The sequence below is a fragment of the Aulonocara sp. 'chitande type north' Nkhata Bay genome, linkage group LG22 (assembly GCF_057382095.1).
Source record: "Aulonocara sp. 'chitande type north' Nkhata Bay isolate Kocher_YH1m ecotype deep benthic linkage group LG22, A_spYH_male_GT1.1, whole genome shotgun sequence".
NCBI lineage: Eukaryota > Metazoa > Chordata > Actinopteri > Cichliformes > Cichlidae > Aulonocara > Aulonocara sp. 'chitande type north' Nkhata Bay.
In genome coordinates, this window is record NC_141364.1 from 30,068,621 (window position 1) to 30,095,434 (window position 26,814).

The following is a 26,814-nucleotide window of genomic DNA, read 5'->3' on the forward strand; positions in this document are numbered from 1 at the left end:
CAGTCGGAAATATTATAATTCAGATCAATACATTTACATATTTTTGTATCTAGAAAAAGGAAGCTGACACTTTCCAGACTTTATCAAAGGTGTGAGCGTCACAGCAGATGCTTTTGTGTCAAAGTAGCTGAAGATAAAACACAGAAAAACATGAAGGTGATTTTCCTGGCCTGGGGTTTTATAAAAATATTCTGCAGTACACCAAAAACGAAAGAAAACCATTAATCAACTTATGAACATTACCTCTGAAGTTACAGCGGTTTTATTAGAGACACGGCTAAGCGTTTTGCATTTTGTATAATTTCAAAAAGTTTAAATTTGTTCAGAAGCCTGTTGAACGGCAGAAATTAGGTTTTCTTTTCGGAAGTAAGTAAAAGGAAAAAAAAACATTGTCCGACAGCGCTGTAAATAACTGTAGTCTTGTGCGTAACAAGCAAGCGAATAATGCAGAAAACAGATTTCGGGGATAGACGGGAAACTGTTCTTGAAGTACAGAGAGAGAGAGAGAGAGAGCTGTGCATGAAGTGTGATTTAATTGGTGGAAGCAAAACAGCAAAAGTCAGAGGGAGTCCATGACGATGTTTATGTGAAGCGTAGTTTGGATCTTCGTTTGCTGCTCGTTCGGTCAATATTGTTTGGAGAGAGATAAAAACAACACCTTCAGTATCAGCGCAAAAAGGGCGTAAACACAAAGCGCGGACCCGCCGAAACATCAGAATCAGCGAGCTGTCGGCTTTCAGCCCCGACCGCGTCCGTGCCGTCGGGTGAGAAAGGCGACATCTCACTGATTCTGATCTGCGGGTCTGCGCTTTGTGTTTACGTCTTTGTGCAGAAGCCGTGTACTGCTGTCATTTACTGTTTTAAATGTTTGGTGGTTGTCAAAATTTTGTGACGTTTCTGAAATTTTGGGCAAAATACATTTATATAAAAAAATCGATTCAGGATTTTAATGAATCAATATCACGTTATCCAAGCCAGAATCGATTTTAATCGATGAATCGATTATTAAAACCCACCCCTATTTCAAAGTGCTTACTTATAGGTTTGGTTAGATTGTTCAATTCTGACAGTTTTGTCTGTAACAATGCAGGGCCTTTACCTTACAATATAAAGTGCGTCGAGGTGACTGATGTTTTGAATTGGTGCTTTATAAAAAATGTGACATTAATTGAAGAGAGAAAGATATTCTGCTTCATGCATGATAAAACCGTGCTGCTGGAGGTGCTGAATGAAAATCTGAGAATTCGTCAGTCTCCAGGCAATAAGAAAATCACATTTTGTGGCAATATGTTGTCTTGAGGCATTTTTATCAGGCTAAAAAGAGAAAGAAAAGGAGGCAATAATTTGCTCCACAAAAACAAATTAGAGGCTCCACATACAAAAATAAAATAGTAGAGGATAACTGAAATTTCTAATTTGTGGTAGAAATTACAGATGACTCTCATTTGTTTGGAGCTAACAAAGAATAATTCAATTTTCTCTGCAATTAGTACAAATCACAGGTTTGGTCCCGTGTGGGGAGGATTCAATCCTATCTTCATGACTGGTCTTGCCTGCCACACCAGTTGGTTGCAGCTTCTTTGTTACTGTATCTAAAATATTTCCCTAACCATCACATTCGATGGTTAAAACTGCTACAAGGACAGTGAATTAGACAACACGATTCAATTAACAGTGCTTGGCTCTCAGCAGGACTCGACATGCGGAGAAGTGCCTGAGGGAGATTTTTTTGTTTTTTTTTTTAATGCCACAGTAGTCAGCAAGGACTCACAATGCTCAGAACGGATTACTGCTCCTGGAGGATTTAACATAAACAATTCCAACCCACATGCATTGCACACTTCGTGGTCCTCTCACCCAAAGGAATTCAGCTACCGTGTGAACAGAAACAAACACAGTTTCTCTCGCGTACATCTCCAGCATGGAGCTGATGTTCTACTATTTCGGTTAGCCTCCTTGGATTCTGTTCCATATTGGCAATGCTGGAACGGAAAGATACCAGCCAGAGCCTCATTTCTGACATGGGAGTTACATCATGTTTAATTCTCCTCCAATGGGATTAGCAGCAGGTAAGACAGTGATCTCAATGCACTTAATGAATTACACGAAATGAGATTTGGCTGCAGTCACAGTAGGCACTCAAGACGGCCGGGGCAGCCAGGACTGGAACACGGGATAATGACATTTCCGTGATTTTGTTTGGTAACAATTAGTTTCAGAGTAATTTGATACTGATGCAAGTAGAACCTTTAACAAAAGGTGCATGCCGACTGCATGGCGGGGCATCATCAAGACAAAAATCGCAAGGGGGTAATCTAGGTCTGGCTCTTTCTTCCTGAACAAGAGCGGAGAAGACGCCTCCAGTTGAACAAGTGTTCTGGCCCGTGGCGATGCTGAGCAGAGCACAACGGGAACGTGTATATGAGCAAAAGCTAAGCGGTGACAAATGAAAGCAGCGAAACATCCCTTTGTCATTTCATTGATGAATACAGGGGCCTATTTGTCAGCGGCCGACAGAGAACGCTTGCCCTGGGATAGTGATACATTCAGATAATACAGAGTAACTCATTGAGCCTCTAATTTGCAGCGATGTGCTTCGATTTATCATGTGGCAGATGTTGGGGGTCTTTTTTTCCCCTCACACACAGACACACAGGTGCAGGTGTCGGGAAGGGAAACGGGGGGGGGGGGAGACGGGGGACGGGACACAGTTTACAACTGTGACAATGATGGCAAACAGCTGGTCCAGGAGTCATTCTCTACGACCTCCACGCATTTGAATTGCAACCTCTGAATAAACCTGTCAGATGTGGTTAGGTATGGGCTGCTGGGGCAATTTTCCAATGCAGGCCACCTCCTCGCTCCTTCCCTCTGCTAAATATGCGATGCTGATCCCGGGGTCTCTGGGGAACTTGCCTTGACAGTGCGGCAGGAGACTCTCTTGGCAAATGCACAAAAGCCTCTGACTCTAAGCCTAATGTATTCATCTCTGGGAGCTGTTGATATTGCAGGTTACCATAAGACTGTAGGTAAGCTACAAGAACAGTCCACAATAACAGCTCGAAACAGCTTAAAGGGAGGGAACTTGAAACTGATTTTTTTCTTTCCACAGGGATGTGAACTACTACAAAAACACATCTGGGAGAGACATCTGTGCCACATTTTGAGTATCAAACAGTTAATTTTCTGTACTCTGGTGATACCATCTTCACCGTTTTGTACCTTTGCTGCACTGATTTAAGGTGGAAGACCTACACATCACTCTCAGATATTTTTCGTGTTCCATATAGACCGTGCTGAGTCGACACAATTACACAATTGTTTGTGGACGTAACCTCTTTAACTGTAAATGTGTCTGACATTCATGTTATGGTGATTAACTTCATTCTTTAGCCTCTGGACCCAGATTTTTAGGCTTGTTAAGAATAATGTTGATTTCAGGTATGCAAAAGCTGACTGAAATCTAGAAGGGCACAAAATATTACTGTAAGATCTGTTAGCAAGCTAGCAACAGCTCGAGAAAAATTAGCCTAGTGGCTCCTCCATGATTATCCGCCTGCTTGCAAGTGAAGTCTACGCTGTAGAATGAGATGGAGGTAAGAAAAAGATTCTGTATATGAGCTATGATGGTAACTTAAAATGGTAAACCACTGAAAAAGTATTACTCACTGGAATTAACTGTGTTCTGGTAGCCTAACAATATACATTTTAAAGCTGTAAGGAACTTTTGATTTGACAGTCAACATTTTCAACACGTCTGGTTAGTATTTGTGCAGCACATATACATCAATAATAAATCAAAAATATTTGAATTAAAAAACAAAACAAAATGAACGTCGTGCAATTATACTGCGTTATATTTCCCTTTTTTAAGAGGCATCTGAACCACCTAAAAAATGGGAATTTGTGGGACTATTTATAGGTTGATGGACCGCTGTATAATTTAAAGCTTTTAAGAAAAAAATTGTAACTTTAATTTATATTTGTTTTACAGTTAAGTGATAACATTAAGTATGTAGTATGAGAACTAACTGTGAATAACAGAAGAATTTGAAGTTCAAAATACATGCAAGAAGGCTGGAAGTAACATTTTTTTCATTTCTGAAACCATTTTGGACTGACCTCTAACCCTAGCCTTAAGTTTGCCAGAGACGGTGGATCTTAAACAGGTTACAGTTTTATGACATCAAAATGTAACATACTACCTCGAACATAGTCACATCTAGTTTTTTTCATATATGAGACAAGATATTGTGTGTGATCCTTGTTTTATTATTATGCTGCTCCAATATTGATAATTCAGAATTAGATATCAGATGCATACATTCTGACCGTTAAGGAAACAACAGAGGAGAGTTTACATTTCAAACTGAAAAAAAAAAAAGACATCTTACTCTTAGGAGAAAATAATGATCCCATAATGTCCATTAATTAGCCACAGGCTACAAACTGAACTCAATTTTTATCCCGTATTCATTTAAATTCAAGCTAATTAGAACAAAGAACATAAACCAAATTATCCTTTTTAAGTCTCTGTTTGCAACATAACCATTACAGTACAAACTGGAGGAATACCTTAGTAGTTAAAAACACAACAGTTCTGAGGCCTAAGGGACAACGCTGAAGTGTCAGTGAGACAGTGTACAGCCAAGTAACGTTGGTATACTTGGAAACCAGAAACTATACCAAGTATAAAAATATGCACATGAAACTCGTGTTTTCAGAGTTATGACTCTGAGAAGGAGTTCGATGTTTGACACACATTATAATTACACCTCCTTCAGCTATATGTCGCAGCATCTCCTGCTGCTGCCACGCTGATGAACAGACAGATCAGCAATGAAATTGCTGCAACTAATCTGCTGTTGTTTCCATAACACAAGCATGCATGAACACAATGTTCACTATTCTTGGCTTCTTCCTCCAACTCTCCCACTCCCACTGGGGAAATGCACCTCACAGTTTGAAAACCCCTCATCCACAGTAACCAGGTCATCCCCGGTGGAGAAAACCCCACTCCTGTGCTTTAAAATGTAATTTTTAAAACTAGATTCTACTCTTCATAGTATGGGGGTGGAACTGTCCAAAACAAACACCTCTAAAACTAAACTAACATTACAAAACAGATGGACTCCAAAGCGACCCATGCATTTTAAAGCCTAAATGTTGTGTTTTTGAAGAAAACCATCGACTATTAACCTGCAGCTTCCCAGAAAGCACAATGTTATCAAGCTACATTCATAGAGAACGATCATAGACTATTTGGACACAAATATAGCTCAGTCGAAGATGGATGTAACCACTGTGATGTCATTGGTTGGTGTTCAGACTCATTGTTTGCGTTTTTTGCTGCTGCCGTGTTGGTTTGAACAGCAGTCCCCAACCTTTTATAAATACAACTAAATAAAATGATACGACCGAGACAAAAACTGTGGTATTTTGTAAATATAATAATAAACACAAATTCACTGTGTAATTGTGTAACTTTATTAGCAGCGTCGTCCTGAGATGCACCAACAACATTGAGACTAACCTCCTCCTCTCTGCCCCTTGATGCTCTGTGGTTGCTAACGTGTAAATATTTCGTTCAAAATAAGACACACGACTACAACACATGAAAAGACCCAGGGAAACCGAGTTAACGATAAAAACCCTGAAAACCATAAATTTCACACCCGAGCCTCAACTCACGCAGCCCAGTACCAAACGACTCATGGACTGGTACCGGTCCGTGGCCCGGGGGTTGGAGACTGCTGGGTTTGAAGACCCAGCAGTGACCATATTTGGAGGGTGACGTGCCAGCCTCAAGTGGGCATCAGAGGAATAACAATTTCTCCAGTGGCTTGATTTTTAATCCCCAGAGATTGCCTCATGGAAAGAGTAAGACGTAAATTTAACTGAATCTATATTTTTAATATAACATAAAAGTCAATCCAAATCTGAAATATTTCAATAAAACTCTCTCATTCTTATTTTAAAAACGAGTAGCAGTTGATATGGCACTCAGCCCTACACTATGTTAAAAATTTATTAAACTTCAATTTCACACACATGGACACAAACTGCAACACGCAAACATATTTTTGCACACGTGCGCTCACTGCTGTGTTCTCGCATTATATTGGAAATACTCACATATTCGCCGTATGAGTCCTGGACTATGGGAGGAACTGGTCTGTACCCGGTGGCCGGGGGGGCCCCTCTGGCTCTCTGCACCCCTCGCCCTCTGGAGGACGGAACCCGGCTGGGCGGGGCTCCTCTGGGTGCGGCTCCTCGAGGCAGTGCTGCGTGCAGTGGAGGAACTCCTCCGCGACTCCTGACACGAGACACAAACATCCGCCCAGGTTTAGATGAAAGAGCTAATGCATGTTTTATATCTTATTAGCTTTTTTGGAGGCGACTGTAATAAATTCTGTAGATTACTGGAGGGAGGAATGGAAATGTGCGTCTAGCTGAGATGGATCAGATGCACAACACAACATATTCATATCATTTTTAAGGCAGTAAACGATACTGTTAAATGCATATCACTTCACAGTATTTCATCTATCTCAGATGTCCATTGCATTCCATGTCTTCACGACGATGTGCTGTAATATATCATGTTTGCAGTGAAGCTGCCTCATCTACTTCCATTCCAGTTAGTGATTTCCTACATCGGCCAGAATGACTTGACTGCAACCGTAGCAATGAATTTGATACATTCGGCAGGCAGGTTATGTGTGTAGGTGGAGAGAGAGGAACAGCGAGGGTGGAGGGCAAGTTCTTCCAGTCGAGAAGAAGTGAGTCATGTCCATTACTCAAAACACAGCATGTCTTGTGGCTGAATTGCTTTCTTGTCTATTACAGCAAATGTAGATAAAGAAAAAAAAAAAAAAAGTACTTCTGCCTGTTTTATAATAAATGTATTCTACTCTGTTTGTTGATTTTCTAACTTGTCAGCCTGGAGAGAAAAGCACTGGTTAAAATTCTGCAAAAACTGAACATTTCTTTAAAATCTATTTCTTAGACATGGTTTCTTTTGATATTTAGAACTGCCAACACCCGACTTCTGCCTTTAATATTTTAGTAGCCAAGCATGCCCATCACACGCGGCTCTGCAGCAAACGAGTGAGCGATTCTGATGACATCTGGAACACAGAGCCTAACTCGCACTGAAATCAAGACGGAAGCAAATTCAAGCTGCTCTGCTGGAAATCAAAGGCGGTCTGACCTTGTGGTTTGGTAAAAATGTTGCACGCGCTTTTTACATCGAATGAGCTTTCTTTTTAAAAGCAGTTAACTGATATGGAGCAGCAGCAGAAAACCGCCAGGGGTCATTTTCTTTCTATGCTTTCCATTTCAGCTCCTTCTTCCCATCTTTTCTTTTTTTTCCCTGGTGAAACATCACAGATTTGGGGCAGGAAGACAGAGAGAGTGAAAAAAGACTAACCAGGATAGTAGGGAATGTTTACTTGATTGCAATTTGACCGTCATTAAGTTTAAATACTTAAAAAAAAAAACGATTCCCCTTTAAGTGCTGGATCCTTCTATTCCAGCAACAGCTCCAGTCAAAGTTAGTGTAAAAAGGAACATCTGTCACAGTTCTGGGTCCGTTGGACCCAGTATTTTGAGTTTATTATATTTCGGTTTAATTCTGCTTCATGGATTGTTTTCTTGTTCTCGTAGTGATGATGATTATTTCTTGTTTCTGTTTATCCGTGCTTAAGGATTTGTTCTCAGTTGTATCTCACGTTTAGTTTAGTTCAGGTTCCATGTGTCAGTCTCTGTCTGTCTCTCAGTGTAAAGTCTGCATGCTTGTTTAGTAATTCATGTGTCCTGTTTTATTGTGAAAGTCTTTGTCTTATGTTAGTGTGTGCAGCTTGGTTCCCCCAGTCTCGTTAACCCTGATCTCTCCCAGCTGTGTCTCCCTCCTGTTGCCCATTCGCTGATTACCACCCTGTGTATATTAGCCCTGTGTTTTCCTGTGCTCAGTGTCGCGTCGTACCCGCAGATCCTGCCTGTGTGTTCCAGTTAGTGTTTTCATGTTTGGTTTCTGTTTTGTTGGTGCCAGCAATAAAGCTGTGGTTTTCAGTTATATTTCCGTCTGAGAGTCCTGCACTTGGATCCACATCTCCACCTGCCCGCACACAGAGCCCTGACAACATCAATTACAAAGTCTCTATTAGAACGGCATCAAAAAAGCGTGCAAATATGGAAGAAACTGCATGCTACTTCCACTGTAGGAGCCTGTGGGACTCCTGTCTTATCACGCACAAATTAAGCATGGTAAATGCTAATTACAGTGTAATTTAAAACACAGCCAATTATATTCTGACTCTGAGCAACACAAACGCCCTTTCTTCGTGACCTTGTTTATCTCAAAATCTGATAAAAGAAGTGTGTTTTCTTTTCTAAACACAAAGAGCAAACAACACGACTGCTTTCTCTTTCTTTTTTTAAAGCGAGCGTCGAGCAAAGAGCGTTAAAGTCTCCTAATGGCCGTGAGTATTTTCATTTGTAGTCTTGTGAGGTCTCCAAGGAGCTGGAATTAGCGTGGGTTCACAGAGATGGTACAGAAGCAAGCATCAACTGGAGATCATTTGCATTTAAAGGATTTTATGCAAATGAGGCTTTGCTTTGCTAATGTTTATGGACACCAGACATTGCATCACTGCACTCTGCTAGACACTATTTACTATCATTGTTGTTTTCCAATTAGAGGTGCTTGCTCACCGGCCTGACCTATTTCATCACACATGAATAGCAGTTTCGGGTAAAACATGACCTTTTAACATGGAACAAACAAACACTGCTATTCACAAAATGTACGTTGTTAGCTTAGCCAAAAGGTGGTATACACACTCGCCTCAATCATGGGCTATTTCTGTGTGCTTTTTCACATGACCAGGGGAGTACAGTTAAATTAAGAAATAATGGTGTTAAATGTAAATATAACATTTTCATACTACACTGACATGAAGCAATAATATTATGAATTATTATTCTGCACAATTCATACTTTCTGAAGGTTTTCTGCTAAATAATATTTAAGTAAATGTTAATTTAAATATACCTGATCTAATAATGATTGTGGTATAGGAAGTAGTTTGGTTTAGTAAATGAATTTAATTGTTCACTCCTGCTAACTCCTTTCTATTGGCTGTTCACTGTGGGACCCTGTACTAATGTGAAATGTGAGTATGTGGCGCTGCCACCGACAGGATTAGAGTGTGGAACAGAATGTAGCTCAGAATGAAAAAACATTAACATCACTTTTAGTTAGTCCCTTATTCTCAGTCATGGAAGCCCCAGGGGGTAAAACTACTGTGGGGCCTGCAGATGCTGATAAAAAGGCAATAAGACAGGCAATAAGTCAGTCTGCTATCGAATGGGGTCAAGTTGACGATTACATGAATTGTGCTGGTGGTAATATGTCACTAAACCGTGATAAACCAGTGAAATCTGTTTCTGTCTGTTCCATCTACAGACACAGAAATTCAGATTAAATAGAAATTCACAGTAACTATTTCCAATCTGATTTCAGCCAGACTGCAACATGCATCTGTCTGCCTTTATGAATTAGATGGGAATTATTCGCAAGACACGAGGCAACTTTAGCAACCACCTTGTGATCTAAAGGGGCTGATAAGAGCTGAGCTCACTACACTGTGCCACTAAGGGAAGAGGAAGAGATAGTTATGTTGAAATACTTTTCTTACTTTTCAGTTTTCTTATGATTCTTAAATTATTTATTGTTGAATATTGTAAGATTTCATATATTTTGTAAGTAAATTGCAAATAGTTTCAGAAACTGCAACCAGGGGGAAGGCAAAATATGAACAGATGTGGTTCAAGATTGTATTTTTTTGTTAAATGATGGATTGGCATCACCTTTGTGCTTTGTTGCATCTCATCTTGGCTTGGTGTATTTTAAAACGTATCTGTGTTTGCATATCTGCATTTCATTTCCATATTGCCATCCTGAAAAGGGTTGTTTAACGTTAAAACCCTACAATCATATTGTTGTCTATCACTGCAAAAAAAAAAAAAAAACAACCCAGTACAATCTAGATGCTCATAATGCACATAAGGCCAAATCAATCTCAGAAGAACAGCTTGATCACTAAGTAAAGTTTAAAAGTTTAGATTTCACAAGTCAACAGTCATGACTTTTTAGACTAACATCTGTATAACTATAACTAGCTGTGTAAACTGTAAAATGATAACATTTGTTAATATAAAGTAGGGCTGCTCGATTATGGCAAAAATGATAATCACGATTATTTTCACTGAAATTGAGATCACGATTATTTGACGATATTTATTTAACCCTTTAAGACCTACTATAGAACCAAGTCCACCAGAGCTTATATTTTTTTTTTTACATGCTGTAGTGCCATTTGTGGGAGCATTTCAAGTTGCTATACATCAATACAACTGTTATAGCCCATATTTTAATAATATGTATGCATTAAGTCCATAGTAATTACATAAATTGCAAAAAAGTGCAATAAACTACAAAAAAAATTGAAAATCGCTTTTGTTTTGTTTACATATATTTCTACTTGGAGAAATTTAAGAGGCTTATCCCTCAAAACTTTAAATACAATAAAGTTGCAAAAAATAGTTTACAACAACAGGAAATTTATTTTGAGTGTCTTCATAGTTTTATTTTGGAGATACAGCAATTTTTATATACTGCAGGAAAAACAAAAGACAATCCTATGATGCAAATTTGCAAAGAAAACAGCAGGTGCATCATTTCACTGTGGGAAGTGTTACGAACAGCTGATAGGAACGGCAAAGCGTGTTTCTGGAATATTATGTTTTTGTTCCTGCAAGCGCTTTTTATGCAATTTTTGCAAAGCTATATGTGGAAGGAAACCGTGACCGAGGACAAGCTGATGGCATCAGATGTAAGTACAACTCCTCCGGTTTCATATGCAAAACAAATTATTGCGCTAGCTTACACGGTTCAGGTTCTACAGGGATTTAAAAATAGTTACGCAAAACGGAGCGTGCTGCTCTGACCGGCTTTAAAGGGTTAACAATGACTTTAAAAAAATAATATAAAATAGTGTGCAACACCACTGAAGTTTTTTTTTTTAAACTCTCTTTTCAACCAACAGCAGTCACTCTCCAAATAACTTCTGCTTAGCTTTCCGGGCTTCCCTCGGGTCCTCTTAATCAGCGGTCTCCAACCTTTTTTGCGCCACGGACCGGTTTATGCCCGACAATATTTTCACGGACCGGCCTTTAAGGTGTCGCGGATAAATGAGGGAGGGGCTAATAATCGGCTCAGTCATTTTTAATGATCGTTGAAAGCCCAGATCGTAATCGTGATTAAAATTCGATTAATTCAGCAGCCCTAATATAAAGTATTAAAAAATACAGCCCACGGAGCATCTATACTGTATTTTTGAATAAACAGGTTTTATAACACAAGGATGATGGCTGTTATCATCTAATTTATGTAACTCGTGATCAAACTGCAGCCTAGAGTTCAAAACAGCCATACTCGTTACTGTAAGAGTAATGAAAACTTCCAAGAGTGAAAAAGCAATATGAGTTCTACATCACAGCACATGTTCAAAAAGCTTAAGCATCAAGGAAAGGGATCTTTTCACCTTCCATGCACTCCCACTTTGTTTGAGAAACTGAATTAAATTAAGGAAGAGCTAAAATGACTGTTGCCTGCAGGCAAACAAACTTAGCTTAGTTTGCCACAAATCAAACCAAATTTGGCTCATAGTCATAAACTCAGGAGACCTGCAGCAGCATGCACGGTGTGTGTATAGGGACGTGGAATGTTCTCCACTACATTTATTTTAAAATATTACTACAATGAGTTATTTTTCAGAATTACATTGCTAATATAAGTTGTATATATAATGTGTCATAATATTTAGCTAAACATTACACTATTGAGTAATTAATGTGAGGGCCTTTGATTTGATCTTTCTGACAGCAGAGCTACTGAGTGAAGTAACAGAACAAGAAGTCAGTCTTACTTCCAAGTTATTAGCTTCAAACTTCAAAAGTCTCAGCAAAATAATAAACAGCAGTGCGTGCTGCTTTTGTGTGTAAAAACTGTTCATGCAGCAAACTTATTGTGTTGCACTTGCCTGTGGCCTGATGAAAAATACAGATTATTGACTTGTACTTTATTAAAGTGGGTGAGTTTGTCTGGCTTTGCCGTAAACAGATGCGCCAGTTGATCTCTTGCATTTACAAAAAGGCTGTTCAAGGAATGCTTGCTGCATTTAAGTGCTGGTGCTGCTGTCAAAACCTACCATGAGTGGAATAAAGGGTCTACAGCAGGGATCCTGGGGGCCAAATGTCTACAATGTATTTAGCCCTTCATATCTTTAACATTCAAAATGCAGAAATGTCTTTTTACACTTGTCTTTAATTATCTTATTTGACTGGAATGACAAATAAATGTAGCTCTTTATTAAATGTTTAATATTTAGGATACGCAATACCAAATTCTACCTCTAAAGCAATGGTTGATAAAAAGCACAGTTTTGTGCAAAAAGAAAAAAAAACTTATCTCCCTCATATTTGATGCTTTGCTTCTTTTGTTTGTGCCCTGTTAGTCTTCCAGAATACATTAAAAAAGCGTATAAATTCAAGGAAGTAGCAGCTGTATGCGAAGTTCCACAGTGCCAACTTCAATTGATAACGGCACTGCGTTGGGTTTGCTGCAACTACAGTTTCTCACTCTTCTTTTAATTCCTGCTGAGGTCTGCAGCCATTCTGCATGGTGTACTCAGAAATACCAGCGCTCATTTTCTGGCTTAAGAAGAACGTTTTTTGTTACAGTTCATTCTTTCAAAAAGTAAGAAACAACTTCCAAACTGTTCAATAACAAGTCATATTACACATGAAGTCTTTGTCTGGTTTGTTGTGCTCAGTTTGATACCGCTGCTTTGTCCTGTTGGAATGGCGATAGATCAGTACAGACACATTATGATACACGTCTTTCTGGCAGATGCACCAACAAGTATAAATGGCAATCTAGGCTCTTTACCAGGGCTTTCAAAATGGCCTATTTAATCCTGTGTGTTTTGTTTTTTTGCTTTTTAATTAGGATAACAAAATAATTTTGTTATCCTAATTCTGCAAAGCTCTGCGTAGGTGCTACACTCTGCATGTTGTAGCTGTGTCAAGGGGCAACATCACAAACATGTGGAATAGCTGGTAACATCACCGTTTGGTAAGAGTTGGTCCTTTAGCTTAGCCCCTAATGTTTAAACAATCAAGCCACTAAAACTACTGTCTCTAGTTGTTACACATTTTTCTTGTATCTTTTAGAGTTTTTACACAGTTCTTCCTCTTCTCTGCACTGTCAGAACTACAAAATGACCTCCAGCAGGACACTGGTGTGCAAGTATCTGACCAAACAATCAGAAATAGGGCTGACGTTCTCGAGTGGGCCCTGTGCTCAATACCAAAATTGGCAGATCCACAAGTGGTGCCATCTGCTTTTCACAATAAGGGTGGGTTCACCCTGAGCACAAGCTCACTTCACCTAAATCCAACAGAACATGAGCTCAGGTCCAGATTTTGGGGGACATTCCTCAGTAGGGCTGTTCGATATAACAATATGAAAATGTCTATCGTATCATATCACGCTATCGTTATCAGTCACTGTAGAAGTTCTCTCTTTCTCTTATATTTAATAAAACCACTCTACGGACGGACAAGCGACTGTTTTTATGCGTTGTCGTTAGCAACAACGATGGTAAAACCATCGCGTGGCTTCGCCGTCCTCTTGTTTATTTTCCACATAAACTAGGGCTGCACGATTTTGCATAAATCACGATTTTTTGGCTTAGAATTGAGATCACGATTCTCTCACGATTTTCTTTTCCAGTATAAATATTTATTGCACTTATTAACTGCACATCAACTTCGTAACAGTTGAGACTGAACATAAAAACAATAAATAAACATAAAAACAACAAATGTCTCACATTTTGTCGTTGCCAAATGTTTTACTGCTTGAAATTCTGTCTCCACCGTTGCTCGACGCTGCGTGTATAGAGCAGGTAGTGCAACAATAGAAAAATAGTTGCGGGACGGCACTGTGTAGCGTTTGTCTAGGGTGTTGATCATTTTCCTAAATCCCTCGTTTTGCACAGTGTTGATGGGACCATATCTTTGGTCAGCTGATAAGTGATAGCCTCCGTAATGTCTTTGTGCCTGCGGAAGTTCGACGTGTATAGGGAAGCGCTGTATAAGGTTCCCGTTATTGAGGTTTGGGTGGTTGACCGGAACGGATTTTCTCCTGTCACTTTCTCGTCATCCCTGACGTGCTCTCCGTTGTTTTTTCCCTGCTAATTTTAGCATCACACGGCACAGCTTCTGTATCACATGGTATAAGGCTCCGCCCTTGTCATTTGTTGAGCAGGAAGAGTGAGCGCTTGTTTTCATGCAGATTACGTCCCGGATCAGAATGCGGTACAATCGTCGTCGTCTTTTTTTTTTCTTTTTTTAAAAAAAATCGTTGTCATTTGGAAATGAGATCGCACATAAGTATGAATCGAGATCGCGATTTTCTAACGATTAATCGTGCAGCCCCAACATAAACCTTTCACAATAAAGCTGAAGATCCTGTTGAGATTGTTTATGGATAAGACGCTAAAAAGAGCCGTCAGGTGCCAAAAAAATAAACCTTAGAACAGGCTTTTCCCCACAGCACGGCGTGTAATAAATACTCACAAAGAAAACTGCGGCCATTTCAACTTATGTAACACTCGACCCCAAGTACACGACGTCCAGCTGAAAACACTTCACGCAAGTCGAGCTGCCCGAGATTCACAGAATTTACAGAAAATGTAAAACTTTTGTGATATATATCGTTGTCGGGACGATAAATGTTAAATGATATGAGGTTTTGGTCATATCGCACAGCCCTATTCCTCAGGACACCACCTGTCATCTCATTAGGAGCAGTACCAGGAGTGCTATTTTGAGTTGTGACAATGAAATTTTGGCAAAATTGACCAATCGCATAATTTTTCACTTCGGTGAAATTAAGTCCTCTTTTCATCAAATAATGTGGCATCCATACATTCCTACATTAGCCAGTCCATATCAATGTAGTTATCAAGCATGATTTGTTTTCACATTGAGATCTGATTGGTTTTCTAAGTATTCCTTTAATTCTTTTGAGCAGCGTACAGTGTCATGCAGATCCTTATGAATTACTGACGATATGGAAAGCAAGTGAAAGGCTTAAATGGTCCTAATGTCTAATGTTGAGTATTGAGTAATGTCAGAGTACTTTCTGACTGGTACTCTGGTATCAGTACTGAAAAGCCGTATTAGCCTGTGAGGTATTATTTAATTAAATCAAGAAGTAATCACACTCACACTGCTATCACAGCTGAGATTTCAGTAAATCCAACCCAGACTGCATTTGAAAAAATACCTAGGCTCGCCGTCACGTCAGAGATTCAAGAGACATAAGAAACATCCACTGTCTACCTTGTATTGCAAAAGCTAAACAAAAACACCAGATATTTCTTGTGTTGTTAGACACAGACGGTCAAAATGTGCTTTAATTCTAAATAGAGACATTAACTCATAAAATGCAACTGGATACTATATACATCTATTTATGGAGAAATAGATAAAGAGCCTTCCCAGTGGCTCTTTATCTGTAAATAATACTCAATCCCCAGATGATCTGAAATGCACAACATCTTGCACATAAACACAAACACACACACACTCTCACACACATTTGGGCACAGGTTACCTGGGAGGCCCTGGAACAGGTGTCCCTCTTCCACGGGCGGCTGACTTGCCCCTCACTGATGGCACCTTGGCATCCTCGGAGCCGCCGTTCAGGTATGTGAGCTCCTGCAGCTGGGCCTGTCTGATCTCATCATTGTAATCCTGCACACAGAGAGGCATCATGTTCACACTCACACACACATGCGTGCGTGCAGACGGCAATAGACTCGCTTTCAATTACACTGTATTAAATTACGTCCTTTATCTCCAGGGCTGCAGCCCCGGGAATATCTAATTAATATACTTTACAGTACTGCCGTGACCGCCGTTCCTGAGGCAGCAAAACATTTCAGATCATTCCTGTTGATAAATCCTCGGGACCCAGCTTGACTTCATCTTTTCACACAGCTGCTTTTTGCCCCTAACTTAAAACGGTATGGAAATATGGCTTTAATCTTAAAATGACTGATATGATTGTCATGTGTCCGCAGTATCAGTGTCTACACTTTATGGCAACTTTGAGATGAGAAGGTAGTCGGTGGGGACGGGACTGCCTATAATTAATGACGAGATGTAAATCATTGGTGCTCTGAGTATTGGAGACATCATTCATAATGAATGAAGAGTAAATAAGCTCCATGCTGTATGCTGCTGCCAAGGAGGGTTTGGCCCATGCAGAGAGATTCCCTCCTGTGGTCTTTTATTCCTCTTATACCCACGACTTCCCACACAGGATCACACACTGAATCACACACACACTTGGAAGACCCTGACAGAATTATAGTACAAGTTACAAACAAAGAGAGACAGTGAAAGAGCGACTCATCTCTGCTGTTATTCACTCACTTCACTGTGGACAGACTGAAATGAGTTGGCTGGGGCCAAAGGGCAGCTGGAGAGAGATTCAGGAGGAGAAAAAAGTAAAAGCCAGAAGAGGTGTGTGTGTGTGTGTGTGTGTGTGTGTGTGTGTGTGTGTGTGTGTGTGTGTGTGTGTGTGTGTGAGTAGAAAGGGAACATACTGGTATGAGAAACTTCTTGATCTCCTCCAGAGCGTGACCCATCCTGGCGTACGCCTCGGCTGGTGGGGCGAAGATCTCAATGAGGACGTGCAGGTCTTCGTTCAGGTGATGATATTTGGCCTCGCCGCTCTGCCGTAGCTCTTCTTCCTGATGCCACAACAAGAAAGAACAACAGTTTGTTATCATGTATTGTTTCTCTGAACAATAAGACTGGGCTTGCTTCCACTGCAAGGAACATTCACCTTCCTGTAACGATTTCCATAGCTGTTAACATAATGAGGTTTGATGCTTTGCTCCTGCAGAGTTTAAGAACTTTAGCCAATGGGCATTCTTTACAATCTCCTCAGCTGTCACATTTAGCTGATTGTTTTTGTCCCATCTTCATTACTAATGGGCGGAATTGATGTGCAGTGCATGCTTATGCCGACATCTCTGCTTGTTGCATTTTGGCTCATCTATGTGATCGCTGTCACTTCATTAAAATAAATTAAGCAACTCTGGGAGGAAATGAAAGTTTTGATTTATAATTGATGGAGTGCAGTATTGATTTCTGTAAAACAGGCTTATGTGAAAAATTGAGAAGTCATTTAGAAAAATCATTTATACGGAAAAAAGATTTTTAATTTAAACCTTTCGCTCAGTGTGTAGTAGAGCGGTGAATCTAACATCCCCGTGCAGGTGTTTGTCCCAGATTATTATAATAATGTTGGTTCGGATCACACTGCAAATGACCAATCACGTTACGGTGACGTCATAGTGCTGCATCTTAATGGGAAAAAAAAGAAATTCAGTTTTATTTAGATAATGCCAAATCACAATAACAGTCGCCTCAAGGTTCTTTATATTGTAAAGTAAAGACCAGACCTATAATAAAATATCCAGAGGGTTTTCGACCTACTGCACATTCACCTCCTCCTCTGCATACTGAGTTAATAGTGGAAACATCTCTTCCACTGCAAAACCAGCAACACGTGTCTTTATTTCCCACAGAAAGGCAGCTTTGGCTAAAGGCTAGCCATTATGGCTTCAGAGGTGTAGCACCAGCATCCTTCTCCTCCTCTACTGGTGGAGCTGTTGGCTCAACGTGTTTCCTTAAAACGTGAGTTTTTTAGCATCTAACGGACATGTAATAGTTCTGCCATGTAACAGTGACCCTGTCTGCTATTTTGCTAGCTGATCTTAACAAGATAACGGATCACAAATGTAGGACTGGATACGTTCCTACTACGCAGCTGCTTGGCAACATGTCAGACAGAAATGACACACGTGTGAAAGCATGATGGACTTTTGTTCTTCCACTGCAAAAATTGACTTTTTTTTTATTTTTTGTGTAAAAATAAAATACACTCTTAACAAGCAAGTTTTGCACAAGAAAATTAAGCTTGTTCTAGGAAAATATTTTTCTCTATAAGATATTTCAGCTCATATTGAGCTTTTTTTCCCCAGTTACAGGGTATGGTAATGGTTTGGCTAAAATTACAGAATAAGAATACGATTACTTTTCTTATTTCAAGAGTAAAGCCACTTAAACAACTTTTCAATTCAAGAAATGTATTTAATGGGTGCTGGTTTAGCTCACTGTGTTGAGCGGGTGCCCGCATGCTGCATGGCTGACAGCCTGTCTTCCACTCTTTCTCTCCCTCTGTTTTCCTGTCGATTCTTCACTGCCTCTACCAATAAAGCCAAACAAAGGCCTAAAAAAGAAATATATTTAATGACACTAAAGTTTGTCCTACAGTTAGCTTCTTGTTTCTTCTTGTTTATATGAAAATCTAAATTAAGCTGTAAAATCTTAAGTCAAATTTTCTTCAATTAAGCGTAAATTGTAGACAGTCTTGTCCAGTTAATAGGCATACAGAAGTCAGAGTCATTTGCTAGTTTTAAGGATTCTAGCAAAAAAACTTTTGCTTCCCTATTGGCAGATTTTTTTGTCAAAACAAGTTAATTTTGTCAGATTTAAGAATATTTTGCTTATTTCATGTAGAGCTGTTTTTTTTTTCAGTGTCTCATACAATGAAAAGAAATCTGCAGTACTGGACGCTGCCAGACGCTCATGTGCTTATGCCTGAAATTCTTACCCTGTCAGTTTTTTTGGATTTGATGAGCACCTTGAACAACGAGACATAAAACACTGACTCTCACAGACTGAATTGGTTGAATGGCAAGATAGACAACATGGAGGTAGTGTACTTTGCATTGCAAAAAGAAACTATATGGTATCTGCAAAATCAATATTTTGTGTCAATCTAAACCAAGAATAAAAATAGACTGACTCTAGACTTCTTTTTCTCCTCCACCAATATTCCCCTGCACTGATATCCTGTCCCTTAGCACAGCGCTAAGGTTAAACTCAGATTGTTGACCTTGTAGAATCAGCGTTAGTACAGCCTGGTATAAAACATTGTATGAATTACACAACAAGTCCTTTCATTAAGTTATCAATATGCACTTTACATTAGAAACTATAATCTTTCCCATGCTTTGACCTTTTTGTGTCACTTAATCCTGTAAAGTAACCGAAAGCTTAAAATGCACTGACAAGACATGCAAAATGTTCCTAAAGTTGTGTGTGATTTATGCACGTGATTTCACATTAACTAGTAAGACTTTGTTATTTTAGCTTAACATTGAGGTTTGGATGAGATAGACACACAGTCAGACACTGCATTTCATTCCCTTTCTCCCACATGTTGTTTGAGAAGAATGCACTACTGTGCAAATCTCTAATTCTCAGTTTATGTCATGTTCTTTTTCAATTTAAAATGATGTTTGGCAATCATAGAAGACACAGCCAATGTAAAGAAATATAACATTTAAAAAAAAGTTAACAAATAAATAAATCACCATCTATCATCCTCTGAGCCGACACAACCACCAAGCAAATGTGTGTTTTCCCTGTGACACGCCGGCTCCACAGTGGCACTCTGAGAAGCTCCGGTTTAAAGCGCACATTTGACTTATGCGAGACGATCTTTTATAGAATATCAAGGTCACCTTATTGTTGACAGCGAGTTTCCCAGATTACTGTCACGTGTAACAAAGAAAAGTGCCAAATCCTCTTAAGGGAAAGGCTACAATTCCATAAAAATGAGTAACAGATTAATATATTTGTATCACCATAGTTGATGATTAATATTCTTTTGGCGACACAAAGGTCACCAGCAAATTGCATGCTAATCCATCACATAGTTGTGTACATATTTCATGCAAGAGTCGAAGTGTCAACCTCATGGCTGAGCTAAAAGAAAAAAGGCAATGGATCAGGAAAGGATTCATCCTCTGGGACCACAAAAGTCTGACAATTTCACGTAAAATCTGTTATGTTAGCATGGACCAAAGCAAAGAACGGAACCATTTGGTCAGAGAAAGTACTCTGATTAGTTGTATAAGCTATTTACAATTCACTGATCCACTCTGATTTTCAAATAAAAAAATTTATGCGCAAGTTCAGTAAAGAGGATCTGTAATCACTCATCCGCCTGCACTCCTGTTTATTAAAGCCTCTAGTCGATTGTTTATACCACTTTGACTTCCCCACACCGTCAACTCAGTGCTCTTGTGTCATTCTGCCTTTCATTCCTGTAGTCTGCCTCTTCCCCGTTTCCACCTCACCCTGTTCACTCAGACCCCCTGCAAGCCTCGTCTTCCTTTCCAACACCACCAGCGTCTCGACATCAGGGGGTCCTGTCCTAATTCCTGTCAATTCTGGGACTCTGTTTTGCCACGTTGGTTCATCAGAGTCTTGTTAATCAAATTCTCCATCTCAATAAATCATGTTCAGTTCTTCCAAATCATGTCTTCTTATGGAACAGTCTTGTGGTGGGTGAAACATTATTTAATTACTCCAAAATATACCAGTTCAAAATAACGGTTTACTAGTCTTGGACTTCACACGACGGCCTTCATTTTATGTATAACGCTTTAACCTGCAACACTGTTTCATGGGCTCGCATGAAAGAGCTTGCATTTGTTGTTTACTTCCACCCAAACCCCTGAAAGCACAGCAGATGTAACTCGCTCCTCTCTGCCACGAGCCTGCGAGAGCACAGCGCATTCATGCTGCAACAGAAAAGTATAACGTGTAAACAGAGGGGCCGCACAGGCCATTCAGACCAGACAGAAACAGGCCAGTATCGTGTTATTGATAGCGAGAAATAGGACAGCAAAAAACCCCAAATGTCTCTGACCGCATCGCACAAAGGAAACAACAGGTTTGGCGTCCCAGTTTTTCCCTTTCAATGAAAAAAAGAGAAGAGAAAAAGGCTTCTCTAGGGCACTTCCAATGGTGGCAGCTTCCTCGTCTCCCTTCTCTCTCTCTCTCTTTCCAGCGTCACGCAAACCAGTGTCTCTGATGTCACCTAATTATAAATAACCTTCTTTTAAGAGTGCCTGTGGTATGTTAATGATATGTTAATTTCACCCATAAATCTGTGCTTTACGAGCAGAGGGCTCCTTTGCTCATAGCACCAGAGCTGCCGGAGCTGCCGGTGTTGTGCAGGGAGTGTGAGCGGGGTGTTGGAAAGAGGCAACTGCTCACAGATCTGTCTCTCCTCTTCCCTTTCATGTGCTTCTTAGTATATTTGCATGAAAAAACATATGAAAAACAATCATTATCGAAGTTCTTTTAACTTAAAAAAAAGTCTAGGGCGTGTCATCTGAGGACTTTCTATTTAAAAACTGTTCTTTTTCCGAATACTCTGTCTTAACAGTCCATTTAACATGCAGTGTCATTGTTACACCTCGTGGATGGTGGCCACATCAAATGCATATGATATTGTAGTAGTTTTCATACATTAGGTGGCCTTTCTCAGGGCTGATGAGACGCATAAGTGATGCAGCAGAGTCCTATAGCAGCTCAGCAGCCCACAGCAGGAGAATACGGCTGTCGGCTTTTTATATCTATAGGCAGCGTCTTCCTTCTGTTTACATTTTCTTCCTCTGTAAATCTGCTTATTGAAAGCTGTTCACCCTGGTAACACGAGGCCACACAACACTGTGGACGTAGGAACTCCAGCAGCAGGAGCTTAGTGGTAAAAAATAACACCAAGCTTGGAATTGAAATTCACATTCAAATGAAATATTCACGAACAGACAGTGAAAAATTCTATTATTCTGTGTGTGTGACAGGTGGGGTGAACTACACAGCTCTATCAGCCTTACTCATCTGCACTTCTGACAACCAAAGTAGACACACCAGATTTCTTCTTTAACGTGACAAACGTGTACTTACATATAGTCTGAGGAAATGTGTCTCCCAACAATAGCCGTCTCACAGCATAAAGGCGCACCGCCTTAGCCAAAAAGAGTGAGAGCTTATCTCTGCCGTACTGGTTTTCTATTACTGGTTACCAGGGAAGTTTGAAATGATTTGAAGATTATTCTATCTCATTTAAAGTTCCTGAAATGATTTGAACCAGCTAGTATCTTAACCTCCAGATCTCTGAAATCTGCTGCTGAATGTCTGGTTCTCTTTGCTTTACATAGGAACATTTTCTAGTATTTTCACCATTGTCACTCTAAATATCTCCTAATACTGTTGAAAGCCAAGTTAGACCGACATGTCCTCAGTTCTCTGAATTGGTGAGTTTTTGTAATTTTGCCTCTGTGCAGCATCACAGTAAATTTTAAATCTCACAATCAAGAAGTAATTGAAGTGGACACGTTGTAGCAAAAGTATTACAAAAGAGTGTAAGAAAAGTACAAAGATTAAAATTAATTTAACAGTTAATTTACAAGCAGTTTTATGGCTAGATAAGGTCTGTTAATTTAGCCCTGGTCTAGACTGTGTACCCCGCCACTCGCCACAGCTCTGACAGGGTCCAGTACCCCGCGACTACAATTTGGGTGAGTAGTTAAGAAGAGGATATTTACCATAACTACGTGGAATTTTACCTAACATAATTATCGGGCAATATATTCACATATTTGACCAGTCAACACGCAGCTAAACTCCTAAACAAAAGGAACATGCTGCAATATTTATCTAAATAACAAACACAGGGCACCAATTTTACACCAGGAACCAAATGATCCATCATTATTCTCATTCTGATGTTCACGTTGCCATTGAGGCACATAAAACTAGCTTTCTTTTGATTAATGTTAGCTGATGATCGCTAACCTGATAGCATGGATTAAAAAAACAAAAAATAAAAAGTAAAAATAAAAACAAATTTGCAGCTACCAGCTAACCTTAGCTTGATTGCTTGGAAATGCTGTTGTCACTAAAAATTATTTGAAGCCAGACTGTTTTTTGGTTGCTGTTGTTTTTTTTTTTTATATAAAGGAATGAATGAACTGAGGAAAGAGCAAGCGTAAAGCATGAGGCCTTACCTTGCAAGCAGCTGGTTTCTCATGAGAGCAAGATTGCTACAGTCCATCCTGCCAGACATCATGCGAGCTGAGCAAGAGTTAGCTTGAACCAATTAGCATTCAAAGTGAGTGAGTTGCAGCTACTTTTTTTGAAAGTACCTTTTCAATTCACTTTAACCTCCTAAGACCCGAACTCTTTCATGTCATGCATTTTTTTTTTTTTTTTTTTTTTTTTTTTTATTAATATTTTTGGATGGACAGAAACATTAATAAATAAATATACAACTGCAATAATCATACTGTCAGTTCTCTGTCCATTTCTAAACAAACAAACAAACTAAGACAAGCAAACAAACAACACACCAAAAAAAAAAAAAAAAAAAAAAAAAAAATTACATAAATAAATAAATAAATAAAATAAATAAAACCCAGGAGAAACAAAATAATACACCGCCTCCTGGAGAACATCAGCAAAAACAAAAACGAATAAGGGTAAAACCCCCTGGTGCAAAAAAAAAAAAAAAAAAAAAAAAAAAAAAAAGACAACAACCAAAATACCAATGACACATGAAATATCCCTCTAAGAGACCATTTATCATAATGTCTAAGAGACATTGTCAATGTACCGCAAAAAGGGACCCCAGACCTGCTCAAAAATATCTTCTCTTCCCTTCATTCTATACATAACCCGTTCATATGATGCCATCCTAGACATTTGTTCGGTCCATTCCTTGAAAGAACAGGGGCTGGATGACTTCCAATGCCTAAGAATTACCCTGCAACCAGTTATAAAAGCCAGACGCATCCACAATCTCTGTTTTTTTGAGAGAATGTTATCGTCAGGTAGTAGGCCCAGGACGCATATAGCTGGAGATTTAGAAAGATTAAGTTTAAAAATATCATTCACCAAGTTGATGATCCCATCCCACAAATAATCATTTTTCCGACATGTATACAACATATGAACTAGAGTCCCGACTTCCTGCTGACATTTCCAACAAATGTCTTTATCTGCGAGCTTCAACCTGACTAATTTACTGGGTGTCCAATAGTTTCTGTGGAGCAACTTGTACTGGATAAGTTGAGACTGTGTTTCAGGTGAGCAGACATACCATGATGAGATCAGCATCTTCCAACTGTCCTCTGAGATCTGGATACCCAGATCTTTCTCCCAACACCGCCTCAGTCCCCCCAAACTGGGAGCGTGTGCCTCTCTGAAGCTCCCATAAAATTTAGATGCCCTGATTCTGTTATTGTCAGGGGTTGCAAACATCTTCTGAACACTAGATGGAGTGTCATGTCATGCATTTTTAATTTCTCTTCAATATTTGGGTTGATTTGGACCTGATGAATGTAAAAACAAAGAATTAGCAGTTTGTTTTATACCTGATTTTTGTTTCTGGGAGAAATGAAATCCACATATGAAGACATTCGTTGTAAATTTCGATTGCCCAGTAGCAGTATAATGTCCTCGTAAGTGGATATCAGGCCCTTGTAGAGCAAAATTGAGTATTTTGGTCTAGACAACCCAAAATGTGATGTCCACATATGTGGATGCCAGGTCCTAGGAGGTTAAGATGCCAGCTAGATTTCCCGTTTAAAAGTCCAGTTCTGTGAGTGAACAACAGGATGACTTTATATGTGACCTTACGTTTATTTAAAATCGTGGCTTTATTTTGCTATATAGTGTTTAAGCACTCTAACCCAAAGCGTCTTGCAGGGTTTTTAGAACACTAGGGTACAATACAGAGCAAAATAAATCATATAAGTCTACAGAGTCTACTGCACAATGCTTTGGCAAGTCTAACCAAAAAACAAGGTAAGCTCAGCGAATTGGCTGACTCTGCAGAGGCCACGGTGACAATACAACATCACAGAAAACTGTACCAAAAGGCTCTAAAATTACTGTGCTACTTAGTGTGTTTCAAATAAATAAAACTATCAATCAATGAAAACAACTATAGGTAGAAATAAACTGTAGCAAAATGCTGTTGAACTCAACGTTATCTTCCACATTTAATCTACGAGTTTATATGATTAAGTGGTTCATCATGTTAACTTGTTAATGAATTGTGGAATGATTAGCCATGTAGTGTTGGTGGTGGAGCAGAGTAACAGCTTGCTTATTAATCCTGATGCAGAGCTTACTAAAAGTGAAACAAAGGAATTGCGACTGTTTTATCTTTTAGGAAAATTAAAGAGTGAGCACAGTTCCCAGGGAGGAAAATGGATGAGTTAATCACGGTGCTAATGAGAAGAGGGTGGGAAACACAGATGACTTTACATCATCCTGCTCTGACAGCAGCAGGACAACTGAACTGCTGTAAGCTGGAGCGGTGACTCCCGGCTGCTCTGGCTCCTTCCAGCTTCTCGGGACTCACGTTCTTGTGAGCACATCAAGGATCTGCAGCAAACATTTGTGTAGTTATAGCAGTTCTTGCAGTGTCTCTGCCACATGTAAGAGCTTAAAAGCAAATGAACTAAGCATTGTCTAGTTTCACCCCCCAAGAAGCAAGTCTACAATTACATTTCCATGGGGTGAAAACGGTATATTATCACCTTTCCTGTCGGTCATATGTAACCCAGAGGTATGGTGCAGTATGCATTTTATCATTATAAATAGAAATGTGTCCTTAAAGGAAGCGGTTCTTCACTCGGCGTGTCTGTACAGATAAGACAACTTTGTTTTCACTTGTCTAGAAAAAGCCTTCGGGGGTCTCTCTTTGCTCTGCAGTAGCCCAGCACCCTGACCCGCGCAAGGGCACAAAACTACAATGACACACACTGTGAAGCTGAAAACAGAGAGTCAGCAACCAGCTCAACATGAAGTATTCATTTTGCAGCAACGGTATATCCCTCACCTGAAAAAAGAGAGGAAGCACTAGCTTGAGGAGCGTCCCTGACAGAAAGCTGTCAGGAATAAATCCCACAGCGGTTCTACGTAGACAGTTGAGGGCTGCCGAGGTCAGCATATCGCCATAACAGATCTTTTCTCCCACCTACTCGAGAGGAGTGTACCATCAAAGACTATTGATCACAGTAATCAAAAAGAATGTGCTGTATGATAGCAAGAGTCATCGCCATCAACAAATCACCTCTGACAAACAGAGGGGGAGAGGAGACACAGACAAGCCAAGAGAAGTCGATTTATTCCCAGTTAAACACTCCTGTGTGCAATCAATCCGGCTGCTAAGGATCTTCTGTTAGAGCCATTTATATCCTCTCTTTATGTGTGGACATGATCGGGGATGATAGAAGTCATTAAACTGGATTGTGTTTGAAATTTCAAGCTATACCCTCTTCACAAAATCTTTTTTCTTCCCATGAAGTTTGGTTCGAATCTTCACAAAGACTCAAAATTTCTATGAAAACAAACCCATAAATCCAGAAAGAGTGTTTTTTCCTGTGTGCTTGCTGATTTGACTGCATGTGTTTTACACGCTACGAGAGAGACGAAGTATGCTTTGAAAGATGTCAGGCGTATTTGGTGATCCCCAAGATCATTCCCATTTCCATAAACTTTTGAAATTTGTTTTCCAGACATAGTTGTTTTTGCATTTCTCCAATGGAGCCTAGGTGACCTGAGAGCTGTCAATCAAGCAGAGATTGTAGATACGGGGGGTGATCTGAGACAAACACACTTATACATTTTCAGATCAGCGTCTTCCAATTTAGAACGAAAAGAAAATGAAAAAGGAAAAACTTCTTTTATTAAAAACACTCCCTGTGATTCTATTTGAAAGCCTTAGTAAGT

The 26,814-nt window shown here is 39.6% G+C and overlaps 1 protein-coding gene across 1 annotated transcript in view; it reads right to left on the reverse strand.

Annotated features, from left to right (window-relative positions):
• khdrbs3 (KH domain containing, RNA binding, signal transduction associated 3) overlaps positions 1-26,814 on the reverse strand; it is a 152,200-nt gene that overhangs the window by 40,939 nt on the left and 84,447 nt on the right. Inside the window, exons 4-6 of the mRNA XM_086280383.1 lie at positions 16,749-16,895; positions 15,752-15,891; positions 6,136-6,316 (exon numbers count right to left, since the gene is read on the reverse strand). Coding sequence (XP_086136509.1) covers positions 6,136-6,316; positions 15,752-15,891; positions 16,749-16,895 — 468 coding nt within the window. The remainder of the gene's footprint in view (positions 1-6,135; positions 6,317-15,751; positions 15,892-16,748; positions 16,896-26,814) is intronic.